The sequence below is a fragment of the Lagenorhynchus albirostris genome, chromosome 8 (assembly GCF_949774975.1).
Source record: "Lagenorhynchus albirostris chromosome 8, mLagAlb1.1, whole genome shotgun sequence".
Taxonomy (NCBI): Eukaryota; Metazoa; Chordata; class Mammalia; order Artiodactyla; family Delphinidae; genus Lagenorhynchus; species Lagenorhynchus albirostris.
The window spans coordinates 1022238-1036058 of record NC_083102.1 but is presented as its reverse complement, the minus strand read 5'-3'; the positions used below and the strand labels follow the sequence as shown (position 1 = coordinate 1036058).

Sequence of the window (13821 nt, the reverse complement as noted above, 5' to 3'; positions counted from 1 at the left end):
TAAATATTTTGAGCAACAAAGTTTATGAACAGTTAATCAGGTGAAGAGAAACACTGTTACCTAGCTTCTCTAATGTCACAGACGCCGTTACTGTGATGTTCCTGAAAAAGTGACTGACCGCTGCACAGACGCACGTGCAGCACAGACAAACCCTGCCTGGTTCCTGAAATTCCCTCTATTCCATTCGTCCGTGACCCTCTCAGATCTGGGCTCAAGCTTCCCCATCGCCTCTCTCTCCTCAACACAGGCTTCAGCTCCAAGAAGACGTCTGTTTGTTGCCCAGCCTTCTGGCTTTGCTCCATCCTCTCCGTCTGAGTCCCTCGCTCACCTTCTCTGGGAAGCCCTCCCTGACCACCCCAGGCTCGCTGGGGCCCATCACAGAGCTGCTTGTCTGAAGCACACGCCTAACCCAGTGTGAACCGGTCCTGCCTGTAAACTCCAACGGGAAATAAAGTTCTCTTCTGCCCCTATTGTTTCAGAAACTGTGACTCTATCATTGGAAGAAATCAATTCTGCAAAAGACACTTTCTGGAAGAGTTCGAAGTTCAGCCACGCAGCCTCCCCAAGGCTCTCTGAGGTGTTCATTCCTCAAGGGTGACCCGCACGCCAACAGGGAGGCAGACACAGGCGCAGGCTCTTGGGGCCACACCCAGGCCGGGGCAGCTGCCGGCCAGGGGTGGGGAGAAGGGAGGGGCAGTCACGGGGCTGAGGCACAGAGACGCCAAACCAAAGGGGCCTAGGGAGAAAGTGACGCTGACGTCCAGTCTACCCCTGGGTGGGAGAGACGGCCTGCATCGGGGGCTCATGCTGGAGTTGTCCTCCCCGCCAGGTCCCTAAACGTTCCTCCTCTGACGCCCGGAAACTGCTGTCGCCGCCCGAGGCTCCTGGGCCGGGCTGTGCACCTGCTCTTTCTGAAGCCTGCCTGCCTCGACATCCGCGCCTCCTGTTGCCTCTGAAGGTCCGAGCCGTCGTTCCCCCTCTGACCGCCTTCTGTAATCTCTTAGCCTCTCTTACGCCAGGTCCGTGCTGTGCTAGGAGCTGGGCTTGGCCAGTTTTGACAGGCTAGTGCATTTCACTGCAGGTGATGCTACGCGGCACAGAGACGTCCCCTGGTACCCATCAAGTCCGCCTGAGGGTGGATGGTGCCCACTGGGGGTGCGTGAGAGTGGAGTGCCCTTGGGCCAGCCTCCGGTAGCAGGCACCGGGCAGGTCTGTGGGCTTCTGCTGTCAGCGGCCTGCCCCGGGCCGTGGTCTGCAGACGCCGCCTGCAGAGAGCTGGGCTCTGGTTGAAGAGGCCTCTGGGGAGCTGCCCTCACCTCTTCCTGGGGACAAACGCCGTCCCGGGGGAAACGGGTGAGCAGAAGCTAAAGAAGTTGGGAGACAAGCCCTCAGAAGGGGAGACGGGTGTTCCGGGCCTGTTAAACTTCGCGGAGAACCGTCTTGCCCACTTACAGTGACCCTCGGTCTCTGATTACCTGCCTTCTAGAATTCCTTCCCCACCCTCCTACCATTTTGGTCTAAATCCCCGTTTAATCCATTTTTCACACTTCCCTTTACTGTTTCAGGCTTCTCCTCCCAACGCCCACCTTTCAGGATGGCTCAGCAACCTCTGTGAGAATCCGACGGCAGCAGGTCTCCAGGGACACCTGGCTGCACACAGGCTACCTCCCCCACCAAGGGATGCCCAAGCTGCGCCCCTCAACCGGGCAGGGGCGACGCTCGTACTAGGGCAGGCCTGGGGGGCGGGGAGCGGGGGCTCCTTCTGACCGAGGGTGGCCTAGACCCGAATTCGCAACCCGGGTCCACCTTCCCCTCCAGACAGTGGACTGATGACTTGACTGATCTCTGGTCCTGGACAGACGGGGGAGAAGTGCTCCACAGAGTCCCTGGAACGCTGTCTCCACACCTGGCCTTCCCCACGATGACTGGATTTCCTGGAACAGTCCAGATCTCCAGGTTTCTCTCCGGTTTTCCCTAGAGGTACACTGCTTTTTTGCAGACTGTATGTGCCAAGTTTTCGTTTAGTAAACGTGCCTGCATCTCTGGACCAGGGCCTGATGGAGAGAAAGCAGCCCATGCAAAGGCGAGGAGGTCGTAAGTGCACACTTGGGCTGGGAGGGCTGGGCCCAGAGCCGAGCAGCTGAGACGAATCCCACACCCACCGACAGGCACTCCTGAGAACCACTGTCACCACGAACAGAGGCCCCTTAAACAGAACTCAGACGTGAGATGCACTGGCCCCTCCACGACCTTCTCTGACCCTCAGGAGCCCAGTGAAGAGTACAAAGCCCCTTCCTTCCCATCCTGTGGTGAGGAGAGCTGGGCTCAGAGGAGGGCTCGGCCCAAGTTCCAGCCGATGTCACGGGGGGGGGGGAGCACGGGCTTGAACGAACTTAAATATTGGGAGAGAAAGAAATTTAAAAAATGGAAAGTGTAGCAACAGGGAAAGAGATTAGGAAGACCCGCCCCGCACTGTCCCTGCAGCCCCGCCCAGCTTTCCTGCCTCCAGGCCCTGCTCCACAGGTCCACCCTTGCTGGGTCCACAGCCACAGCCACGAGGACACCGGGTCTGAGCTCATCCTCCTGCCCGGCACGCCCCCCATGCACCCGGGGGGCCATCTTTGCGGGCCCCCACGCCTTCTCCACCCGCCGCGGGCTTTGCGCTCCTCCCCGTGACCCTGCAGTGTTTGATGCCCACGCCATGCCAACTGATGCCCACGCCATGCCAGCTGCCTCCTGGTCACTCTGGGACGTGCTGCTTACCAGGGCTTCACGTGGGTTTACAGCAAATGAAATCATCAGCGGAGCAGAGGAACGCTGCCGACTCTTCCTAAGTCTCCCCCCACGAGGAGGAAGGCGGGGCCGTCAGATCCGGGGGCGGGGGAGGGGTCACGGCCTACCCCCGGCCACTCCTCCACGCGTACAATGAGCCCTGCTTGCCCGGAGCGGCCACGCGGTGTGGACCAGTGGCCACAGGCGGCTTTCGAAGCACCTCCGTGGGCATCGCTTGGAGGGAGCCTGTAGCTGGGGGCAGGGCAGGGACTCTCAGGGGGTCTTCCCGGGCCCAGGGCACCATCTGGGCTGCTCCTCTGGCTTCTGCAAGGTGGAGGGGTGCTCTGATTCTGACAGCGAGTCGGTAAGGCAGACCAGAACCTTCCCCGTATTGAAGTCGATTAAAAGGATGCCCCTCCCCTCGTCACCCCACCTAGCAGCCGGTGAGAACCAGACCTCCCTCTCGGACACACTTTCTTCCCTTGGCCGTGACACAACAAAACGGGAGGACCTGGGAAAGGTCGCCGGACACAGAGGAGGGAAGATAAGCCCCCTGCTGCCCCCGCTTCCCAGACGTAACTTCCTGGCCAGCCTTGAGAAACACTCATTTGAGTAAAATCCAGATCTGCTGACACACCAGGAAAATGAAAACAGACCAGAATAAGTAATGCAGGATCCAGAAGAAGCCGCAGAACCCAGGCCTCAGAAATCTTCGTATTAGGGGCTCCAGTCTTTTATTTTCAACATATCTCACCGAGGGGTCTGTTATTTTCAATTAAGTCTGATCTAATTATCAATGTCTGATCAGGGAAGTGGCTGCTATATTAGGACGGCAACATGTTTTCTTTACATGTTTAGATATTTCTTTGGCAATCTTTCCAGACCTCAGCCTCTCCTAGAAGATCTGTTTCCAAATCTCAGGAGCTATTTTTGAGGAACGTGTTGCACAGAAACCAGAGAACGAGCATGGAGTTGCTGCTTTTGGAAACCACATGTTTGAAAATTTAAGATGTATGAGCAAAACATGCTACACATTCAGGTCTTCCAGAAACACGTTCAGACCCAGAGTAGAAAGGGATCCGGAAGGTTTGACTGAGTTTGCAGAACAGCTTGTTGGCCCTGGCCCTGATCCCCTGACCCTGAACACACAGACGAAAAGCAGGTCCCGGAAACGCTCGAGGCGGACAGGTCCCTTTGCTCTCATCACCCCAAAAGTGAGCAAGTTTTCCTTGGGTTCTCACAAGGCTGCCTTGACGAGCATGGCGTGACTTAAAGTACAGGGGAGCCCGGGCCTGTCTGGGGGCTGCGGAGGCAGGAAGGCCCCGGGCCTCGTCTTCAGCAGCCGGGCTTCTACCTGACAATACACCCCCTTGCAAAACCGATCAGAATTGGGAAAGTTTCGAGTGAATTCTGCCTGTGGCCGTTGGTACCGCCAGCTACTTCTGCAAAGGCAAAACCTGAAAGGTTCCAGTTGTCAGGCTCGACTGGGTCATCACAGAAAGAACTGTTCTTTCATAGCATCTCAGGGCACCCTTCCATGTTTGAAGCAGGACAGGTTTTGCTTATTGGAAATCTGCACACAGAAGTATTTTGACCTGAGAATCTAAACATAAAGCCAGGCCAGGGCACCGTAAGATGCACGGCTGACTGAAGTGGGAAGGGCTATGGTGGAAACTGGTGGTGGGTCAAGTGTACCCCAGGAGTTCACTGCTTTCCACCTCAACTGGGAAACGCTTCTGTGCCAAGTGCTACACCCAGCAGGGGAGATTCACCTAGAAGGGCCCCTGCATCAAAGGCAAGGAGAACAGCCGACGTGGGACCTGCCCTCTCTTTGACAGCCCGGCTCTCCTTGCTCTCAGGCGCGAGGACGGGGGCCTCTGGGCTCCCGGGTGCGTCAGCCCGAGTCGGGGTGAGGGGACCGTGGCCGTCGTCTCCCGAAGAGTCTGGAGCTGGCGGGCTGGGCCCCGGGCGGCTCTCTGCAGGCGCCTCCCGACCGCTTCCTCTCCTCTCCTCTGGGTCCAGTTCCAAAGGCCCCCAGATACCCAGGGAGCCTGCGGGCACTGGGAGACAAACCATCAAAGGAGGCCTCGCCGGCAACTGCGCGGGAGGCTGTGCCCTCGCGCGGGGAAGGGGAGCGGCTGCTGCTCTGGGAGGATCAAAGCCTCAGAGACACGGACTCAACGTTCAAAGAGACTCGGGGAGAGAAAGGCGGGGACGCCGTCTAATCACCCAACAGCTTGTTTCTGCGCAGTGTTACCCAATCCCCGTGCACAGAAGTAGGACAGCGACGTGACAGAACACAGAATGTGCTGGTAGCCTCGCCTCACAAGCCCGCCGGATGCCCTTGGGGAGCGCGCGTGTGTAAATACACACTCACGTGTGCGGACAACATACGTGTCACGTGACATGCCAATTGGGGGAAAACAGGAATAAAAGTAAAGAAATTGGCTTTTCAGATCAGGAAATACAGACTTAATCCAAATACATTACGTTGCTCTATGTAGAGGACAAAAATAACATTTACTGAAACAAAGGGGAAAAGTTTGGCAGCGGAATTCCATTAAAACATGACCTTTAAAGATGGATTTCAGTTCTTCTACAAGTTAACATACCCAAATCTTTCAAGTTTGAGCAAATTAAACTTTGATAGTAATCACCTGGCGAAATTGATACCTTGTTAAGTGTTAAAATAAGAGTTTATTAAGAAAGATGTGATTTTCCAATAGGTAAAGCAAACAAAAATATCACACACTTACGCGTGTAAACTAACTAAGAACCTTTAACATGCTGACTCTGTCTATGAGGTAGCTCTATTTTAAGGGAGAAGAGAAAAAAAAATGTTTAAACGTGTTTGCATTCGAAGCTAATAATGCAAACTACTCACTGTTTGGAAACAATTTATGAAAAGCCCACTGATATTTCAGGAACCCTCCACGAGTCCGCCGGAACCTCAAACCCCAAACCACGGATTACGCGCATGCAGGGGCATGGCACGGACCACCGGGGACCGCAGGGGATGGATACTGGAAGACGCAGACCAGAGCTTCCTGAAGGGCCAACCACACGAGGGCCTTCCCACTAGAAGAATCTGGCAACAGCACTACTGCTGTGCAGTTTAATTAGGACACGTGGCCTCTCTGGCTCTCTGGGAAGAAGGAATCACACACCCAGTCCCTCCTCCAGACCACCAGCCCCGAACCTCCCCTCCCCTCTCTCCCAAGGCCTGTGCCCTGCATCCTTCCTGCATGGGAACACTCAGGTCTTTCGTTTAAAGGGTGACCTCATATGCCAGTATCGGTAAAACCTATGACACTGCCACCTACCATTCCACCTTTCCTAGGCCATTCACTTACTTCAATACTCTTTTTCTCCTTCAGAAACTTTATAAAATGAATTGAATATTTCCATCATGTCCCCATGAAAGAAAGCATAATATTAAATTGTTCAGTTTTCCTTGTAACTCCATGATGAGAATTACACTGAGGTTATCCATAACCTCACCTGTATTGTAGAATTAGCAAAGTGCAGAAGTTCAATGATTTGAAAACGAAGCATGGGAGCAACAAGATACTGTCCTAAAATTACTATTTTGTGCTTGAAATACTTTAAAAAACTTTTCAGACAGGTTTTTACACTTGAAGGGGGTCTCCATGGCAGTTACAGAAAAACCTAAGAAAGTATGGATACGTGAATGAACGAACACCTGCTTCGTTCACAAATGTACAATCTTCTACGCGTAACTACACTCTTACAAGTCCTTAATCCATGACTCAGCTAAATGGAGAGCTAAAAATCATGGCATCCTTATCCCCTGAGTGTGTTCTGCTAAAAACAAATCAAAACAACACAACAGCCTAGTGACAGCACGTTCTCACCGGCAAACAGGCCACTTTGAAGGCGCAAACCTCCGCATTTAATCAAAGAAGCTCCCACAAGGGTGCCCTGTAGTAATTTCAAAACTAAGCCCACCAGAAAATCTTTACAATAATTTCATTTCCAAATTTTCCTAGATCCTATTTTTAAAGGAAAAGTTTTTTTCTGTGTTCTCTCCCCTACCTTTTTTTATTATTATTATTAATCTGGATTGAAGAAAAGCACACATTTCATTTATTGTCTGGATTACAGATTCTTATTAAACAAACCAGAGCTCATTATAAAATCAATATCAACTTAACCACCATGCCCCCAGGAGAACCACAGAAAGGTCACTCCAAGAAATTCAAACAATTTTCCTGCTGGAAGGGCATGATTTTAATTACAGATACTATTAATTAGAGCTGTCACTGGGAAGCTTTTTTTCCTGTTAATTATCACAAACTCAGTCCTAAGTGTGCATTTGCAACCTGCACTTTTGTCAGAATTAGTCACTTCTGCATGCAAGTCCAACCTTTCCATTCTATCAATATTTTATATTCAAATTTCAAAGCATATCAAAGGATGCCGTGCTTTCTACAAACCTCCGCCCGTACGATCTGCCCTCTCTCACACACCTAACAGAACTAGTGTGATAATTTATTTATGTCCCGCACAGGCTTGGCCCAGAAGAGACCCAAACGCCTACACTGGTTCTGCTCAATAGAATTTCTGGATACATTCTTACTAGTTTGTGTGACATTTTTCCCCAAGCTGCTTCTTCAAATGTGCTTTTTCTTTTGCTTTGAAGCAAAGCTAGCCCCTGAAATGCCATCTCCCACACATTTGAAGTTGCTGTTTCTTTATAAGAAAAGATCGTACTGACCAGGCTTCTGACCCCCTCCAGAAAACCAGAGGTTTTCTTCATTCAACAACACCACCGAGAGTTTTGAAGTAGGGAAAATAGCACTTTCTGGTCTCTCTTAAGCAGAGCGATTTTATCAGTTCATCCCAGCACCTTATGTGAGACAGGGTCAGGGCGGCTCTCAGACAAGCTCCTGGGGGGGGGGGGCGGTGTTCTAGACAGAGCTTGAGCCGCTCCCCAGCAGTGCAACTGTGATGACAGAATGATAACATTTACAGCCGTGACTGTAAAGCAGGATGCATTATTTACACGACATATTCCATGTCACAGTCATGTGACTTCAGAAAGCAAAGACTCTACTCCAATGGGAGAAACGCTTTACAAAATGTATCTATTGAACTTCAGGAAACGATGATTAAGTAAATTACCTTCCCAAACGGGAAAATATACTTGGAGTTGCGCTATATTTTACGTTAGAAGAAATCAAATGCCCTGACTGGTATATATTCTGGGCTTGCGTGAAGATGTGTTTTCATGACGAACATTATTAAATCTGGAGTGCGTGCTACGGAACTCCCAAACATTCTGTGAATTTTTTTTTATGTCCAGTTTCGTCTGAACCTCCTCCCCTCAGTCTCATTGGTTCCAATTTTTTTCCAGGTGTGTCTGGACCGTTTCTGCATCACCAGTGCATGGCTCCACCACTGCTCTCCTGAAGACATCCTTGGTTTACTTTCCATCTATCGGCCTTAGATGCCACTTTATCCAAATAACAGCGAAGGTGGCAACAGATCAGGTCAGAGGATCTTTTCACATGAGATCCTGAGGGAGCCGATGATTTAAGAGACACCTTCATACATCTACACAACCAATTTATCTTGCAACTCCGGCATTTTTTTATTAATAGTGGCCAAACTAAGGAAGATAACAGATAATACATAATTCACGTATTATACTTTTTCCACATTTCTAATTAGCAGCCCGCTTTCACAGCTAACATGAGACCATCCCAGAACAGCATAAGATTAATCTAGAGCAGGAAAACTAGGGTTTCAAGGCATTTACGTGAATGCTAATGAGAAGTTTCAAATCGTCATCACACAAGAACCCAAACTATGAATAAATGAACAACTGCTGGGAATGGGGGAGGGGCCAAAGACGACTTAAACAATCCGTCCATTCCAGTGGTGAATGGAACTGAAACAGCACTTAGAAAAGTCTCTTTTTACCTGGTAGGCGTTGGTGGCATCAGGGTCCGGGTCGCCCCCAGGTCCCGAGAGCTTCTCCTTCAGCCTGTACTGAGAGCTGTGTCGTAGGCAGTAGATGACGCCGGACGCCAGCAGGACCGCCACGATGGCGACGACGGAGACCAGCGTGAGCACGATGAACTTGGTCGAGTCCTCTCGTTCTGCCTGGTGAGGCAGAAGCTTGGGTTTGCTTTTCTGCAGAATAGGAGAGGGGGCAGGTTACTACCCAGTGAATCATGAGTCCTGAAAACCAGCCCTTCCAAACGCAACCTAAAACGTAAAGCTCTGGGCTGGCACTGAGACAACAGGAGGGCATCCAGGAAAGCAGCCCTCGGACCGGAAGCTACAGTCATTTCAACACAGCGCGCCGCAGACGGCAATGTTTTCACAAGGAACGTCATTACAGGCGTCACTTCTGTTTCCTTAACGGCCGCCGTTTTTCAAACTTAAAGGTATCAAGTATTCGGCAGCTAATTCACTGCCTTAAGTAAAATAAAGCCTTCGTCCCTTCTCAAGAGGTACGCGGGGAGCGGATGCCTCACAAACGGTGGGGCTGGGGTGGATAGACCGGACGGGGGTGCCTAGCTCCTGCTGTGCCTAAGGGTACCAGCAGAAGTCCAACCACTGAGCCTGCTTCTGTGAAGCGTCAGGCTAATATTCTTGCACATATTGCAGGGAGTTGCCATCCCGGAAGCCCCTCCGCTCGCCTTCCAAGGCACGTCCCCTCGTCCCCTCGTCCAGACCTCGGACCTGGGCCGCGTCTACACCCCGCACAGACCCCGCACTTCGCACCTCGGCACTTTTCCTTGAAAGGAGCTGCGAGACAGGGGCGCACTATGGTCCAGGAGTTCACTTCTCGGCGGGTGAAAGGTAAGGGAGCCCAGGTCCGTCGGGTTCTCCTGCTTCGGGGGGCAGGGTGGGGGTGGGTAAGAACATCCTTTCGGCGCGTTGCACGAGTCTCCATGCGCACAAAGTTGCACAGTGCGCGCCCTCATTAGCTTCATTATAAGGAATATCAGCAACAATTAAAACGCCAGGGGACGATGGAGACTCGGCCAGCACACCCTTCCGCAATTACTCGGGGAATGAATAGAAATGCACGCCCCCGCCCCAGTCCTGGTTGCTACAAGATGAGAACAATTAGCAAACTCCTTTCCACCACCTAATTTCGCGTGGTAACAAAATGGATTTTTCCCCATGAATGCCTGGCCGGCCTATTCATTATCTCTCTTCTATTAGTAATTTTCTGCTCCGTATTCAGCCTCCCAACTCTTCATTTCCTCCTGTCTCCGAGTGTACACAGGGCCTCTTATGTCAGGCCGGGCCATTTTTATCTTGTAATCATAAAGGCCACCAAAGCAATTATCGCCGGTCCTGACTGGAAAAGCTGGTCATTAATTAGCCTCCTTTTGCCTTCGGTGCCGCGGATTAGCTGGTGCCGGGACTGGGTTAATGGAAACGCGGGTGAAATGAGAAAAGACGCCGGATTTTCTTGCCTGGATGCGAGGCTCCGAGGAGGACCGCAGGTCCGCCAGCGGCGGGAGGGACGGAGGCGCGGGGACGCTAGGGGGAGACGCGGACGGGGGGGGGGGGTCGGGGGAGGGAGCCGGGACGCCCGGGCGGTGGGGCGAGCGGGGCGCGGGGGCCCCCCGGCCAGTGCGGCCGGTGCGCGCGGCCCTCGGCCTGGAGGGAGAGGCGGGCGGAAGACCCCTCCCCATCCTCTCTCACCCCTCCCCTCGCCCCTCCCTCCCCGGCCCAGAAAGAAGTCAACCGGAGCGCTGCCGGCTGCCAGCCCCGCAGGCCCCGCTTCCCCCCGGCACCGTGTCCCCGCCCCGCGCGGCGACAGGCCGAACCGCAGAAATAAACCGGAGGGACCCGGCCGCGGTGCCGGAGACGCGGGCGGACTGGGAGGGGGCCCGACACCCACGTGCCCGGCTCCTCGGCCCCCGCGCGGTGCCGCGGGTTCACGCCCGTCCTCCCGCGGCCGGTTCAAGAAGAGCGCGCCCCTCTCCAAGCCCTCCGGCCCGGGACGCTCCCCTGAGAGGCCGGCGAGGCTCCGGCCGCCCGGGTTCCCACCCCGCCGATGCGCCCCTCCCCCCACTGGCGCTCCTCCGCTCCCGGGAGAGGCCGGCTCCGAGCCTCCGCAGACGAGCGGGGACAACAAAGGAGGGCGCGCGGCCGGCGGAGGGGGCGTCCCGCTAGACCCCGGTCGGCGCCCCCAGCCGTCACTGCATCCCCCACTCCGCCCCGGCGCAGGCGACCGGCGGCCCCCGCCCCGCCCCCCCCCAGGGGAGCCAGTCCAGGCGTCGGGGGGACCCCGCGCGCCCACGTGGCTGACCGCGCCCGGGTACGGGGACTTCCCGAACCCTTCTGCCCCGCGACGTGAAGCGCACACGCGCGCGGTGACCAGCCTGGCTCCGAGGGGACGCGCAGCGCCTCGGTGGGTGGCCACCACCTTAGTGCGCAGCCGACGGGCGGTCGCCAGCGCGCGGAGGACTGAGGACCTGAACAGGGTCCGGCCCAGGCGCGGGGTCTTGCTGGGTAAGAGGCACAAGCGTAGCCCGGTTGTCGCTCGGTTCCAGGTGGGAGGCCGTGAACGCGCAGGGGCCCTCTAAGGAGGCCGGCAGCGGCGCCTGCACTTTACCCTGGCCCGGGTCTGGGGCGGCAGGAGAGACCCCGGCGGGGCGCTCCCCCGGGAGGGAGGCCGGGCAGCCCTAAGTGTCGCCGCCCGGCCGGCTCGGCCCTTTTTGCCGGAAACCGACGGTCACCGTGACCCGTAGGCTGCGCTCTCGGCCGGGGAAGCGGAAAGGGGCCTGCCCGGCCTCCCCTCACGCAGCGCTTGGAGTTTACTCAGAGGTCAAAGAAAAATGTCAAGGAGAGTGACTGCCCGGGTCCCTCCTCCCTGGGCCCCGCTCTGTCTCCGGCCAGCTGCGCAGCCCCCGCTGGGTCCCAGGTGCTCCCGGGGAAGAGGACGGGACTCCACGTCCACTGAGTCCCACTTTCTACGGTCCCGTCCAGCTCCCCGCCGCCTGGGCCGGAGCTGCCCCGCAGGGAAGGGGTGGCAGTGGTCCTCTCGCATCCAGGAGAGGGGTCTGGTGAGGCTGGGGAGGGCGAGCACCGGGTCAAGGAGGGGCCTGGACAGCGGGCGTGGTCGGGGAGGAGGGATCTGACCAGGAGAGGAAGGAAGCCTGTTGGGGACAGAGAGGGATGCGCCGGTTTGGGCCACTGTGACGCTGCGGCCGCAGGATCTTAGGGCCCGGCTGGGAATCCTGCCTCTCGCTGGCCCCTGGGCACCTCGGTTGGAGCCCGAAAAGTCGCTCTTCCTTGGGGCGCCCTCAATGACTCCAACGTCCTACCTAGTGCTGTCGGGAGGGTCACGCGGGGAGGAAAAACGCTTGGCTGCAAGTCAGGACTGAGGAATCCCGGAAGAAATAAAAATTTACACTTTTTTTAAAAAATTAAAGAGCGTGAACTCCGTCCTCGGCACAGTGATTGAGTTTAAATAACTATGATTATTGTATAGCCTTTCTTTATTGTAGAGTTAAAAAAAATCCTAAGGGACCCCTGCTAACCAGGAGATTTAAGAGAAAGCAACGGGTGCCTTTGCTTAAAAGTGAGTCTGACCCTCTGTCCTGCCCAGGAGTGACCTGGGTCCCTGCTCCCCCAGGCCGAGGGGCTGTAACTACAGGTGCTCTCCTGCAGTCTTGTCCTGGCGCTGAGCCCTGCCGAGAGCCCTCCACTAATTAGAGGCATCTTGTCAGTCTTGACTTGAAATTGAAAGAAAATAATGTTTAAATATTTATGACTTTGACATTTACAGTCAGGCCGCCTCCTTCTGTACAGTGGCAGCTCCCACCCCCCCGGAAAGTTTGGAGCAGGGGAGGGGTGAGGGGGAAGGTGGAGGAAGCAGCCGTCCCAAGCAGCCTGGTCACACAGGGAGCACGGGGTGTCTGTGTACCCCAGGGTGCAGGCGACACATATACAAGCACTTAATACTAAGTTGCAGAAGCAGGAAAAGTATGATTTTTTATAAGAATCAGGAAGAGTAAGTCAACTGTATATCAGGTTAGAGGCACCGAGAGTAAACTGAAGCACATTGCATATTTCTTCCACTCAACCATCTCCACCTGCAGCTCCTTGAACTTAGAATATAAAATATTGCAAAAGCTGTGATTTGAAATGCATATGTGACCACAGAGGCAATCAGTGGAATTGCTCTTAGAATCTGCAGACATTGTCCTGACCTATTTAAACTATTTTGATCTGTGCTTATAAGTGAAGGTGCCTGGGGCTTCCTTTATCTTCTTTGCCATTTATGGCAAAATGCCTTCAAAACTTTTTTTTTAAGCTGTCCACGTGGTAAGCCTAAAATAAAAGAAGAAAGAAGAAAAAAGAACATTGTATACCCAAACTCGATTGTGAGGCAGCCACACCAGTATATAACTTTATGGTAAAAAATATTTGTTGACGGGTAGAAAAATGTAGCATTTTCCCAAGGCTGTGCTACGCAACCAGTTAGCAAGAGCAATTCATTATCGAAATCGCTGGCTTCAATTTTAAAACACACTTGTACCCAAAAACTTATGGGCACAGGCATGCAGCAATTTCATTGATACTAAACTTCTAATATTGTGGATGTTTTCATTTGCATCATTTCTAAAGAATCTGATTTGCAAACCCAGCCGTATCCCGTGTTCCTCTGCACTTTTATGTTCCTATAATTGTAAAGATCTTTTTCTCTGTAAAATATAGAAATTAATTTCAGAGACTACTAATGAATGGTTAAAAACAAGTCTGTCTTTGGTTTCCCAGATGAACCATCTTAGAATTATTTGGAAATTTCACGCTAAGTTTACTAAGATATATTTACTAAGATATAATAACTATCACTTTAAAGCCGATCAAAATTTTTAACAGCTTTCAGGCCACAGGAATGACCAAACTTAAAAATATTGGGGGGGGGGGTGTCTTAAAATATTTTAAAAGTATTTTTTTAAAGCTGTTAACTGAACTATTTTTAATTTGGAACTGGCCACAGAATTCTAATAAATGAGAGAAGTCAGGCGGAAATAATCATGTATTAAT

At 53.3% G+C, this 13821-nt stretch overlaps 1 protein-coding gene across 1 annotated transcript in view; it reads right to left on the bottom strand.

The window, feature by feature from the left end:
• Nucleotides 1-13821, bottom strand: part of PTPRN2 (protein tyrosine phosphatase receptor type N2) — a 673487-nt gene that overhangs the window by 102704 nt on the left and 556962 nt on the right. Inside the window, 1 exon segment of the mRNA XM_060156261.1 lies at nt 8719-8931. Coding sequence (XP_060012244.1) covers nt 8719-8931 — 213 coding nt within the window.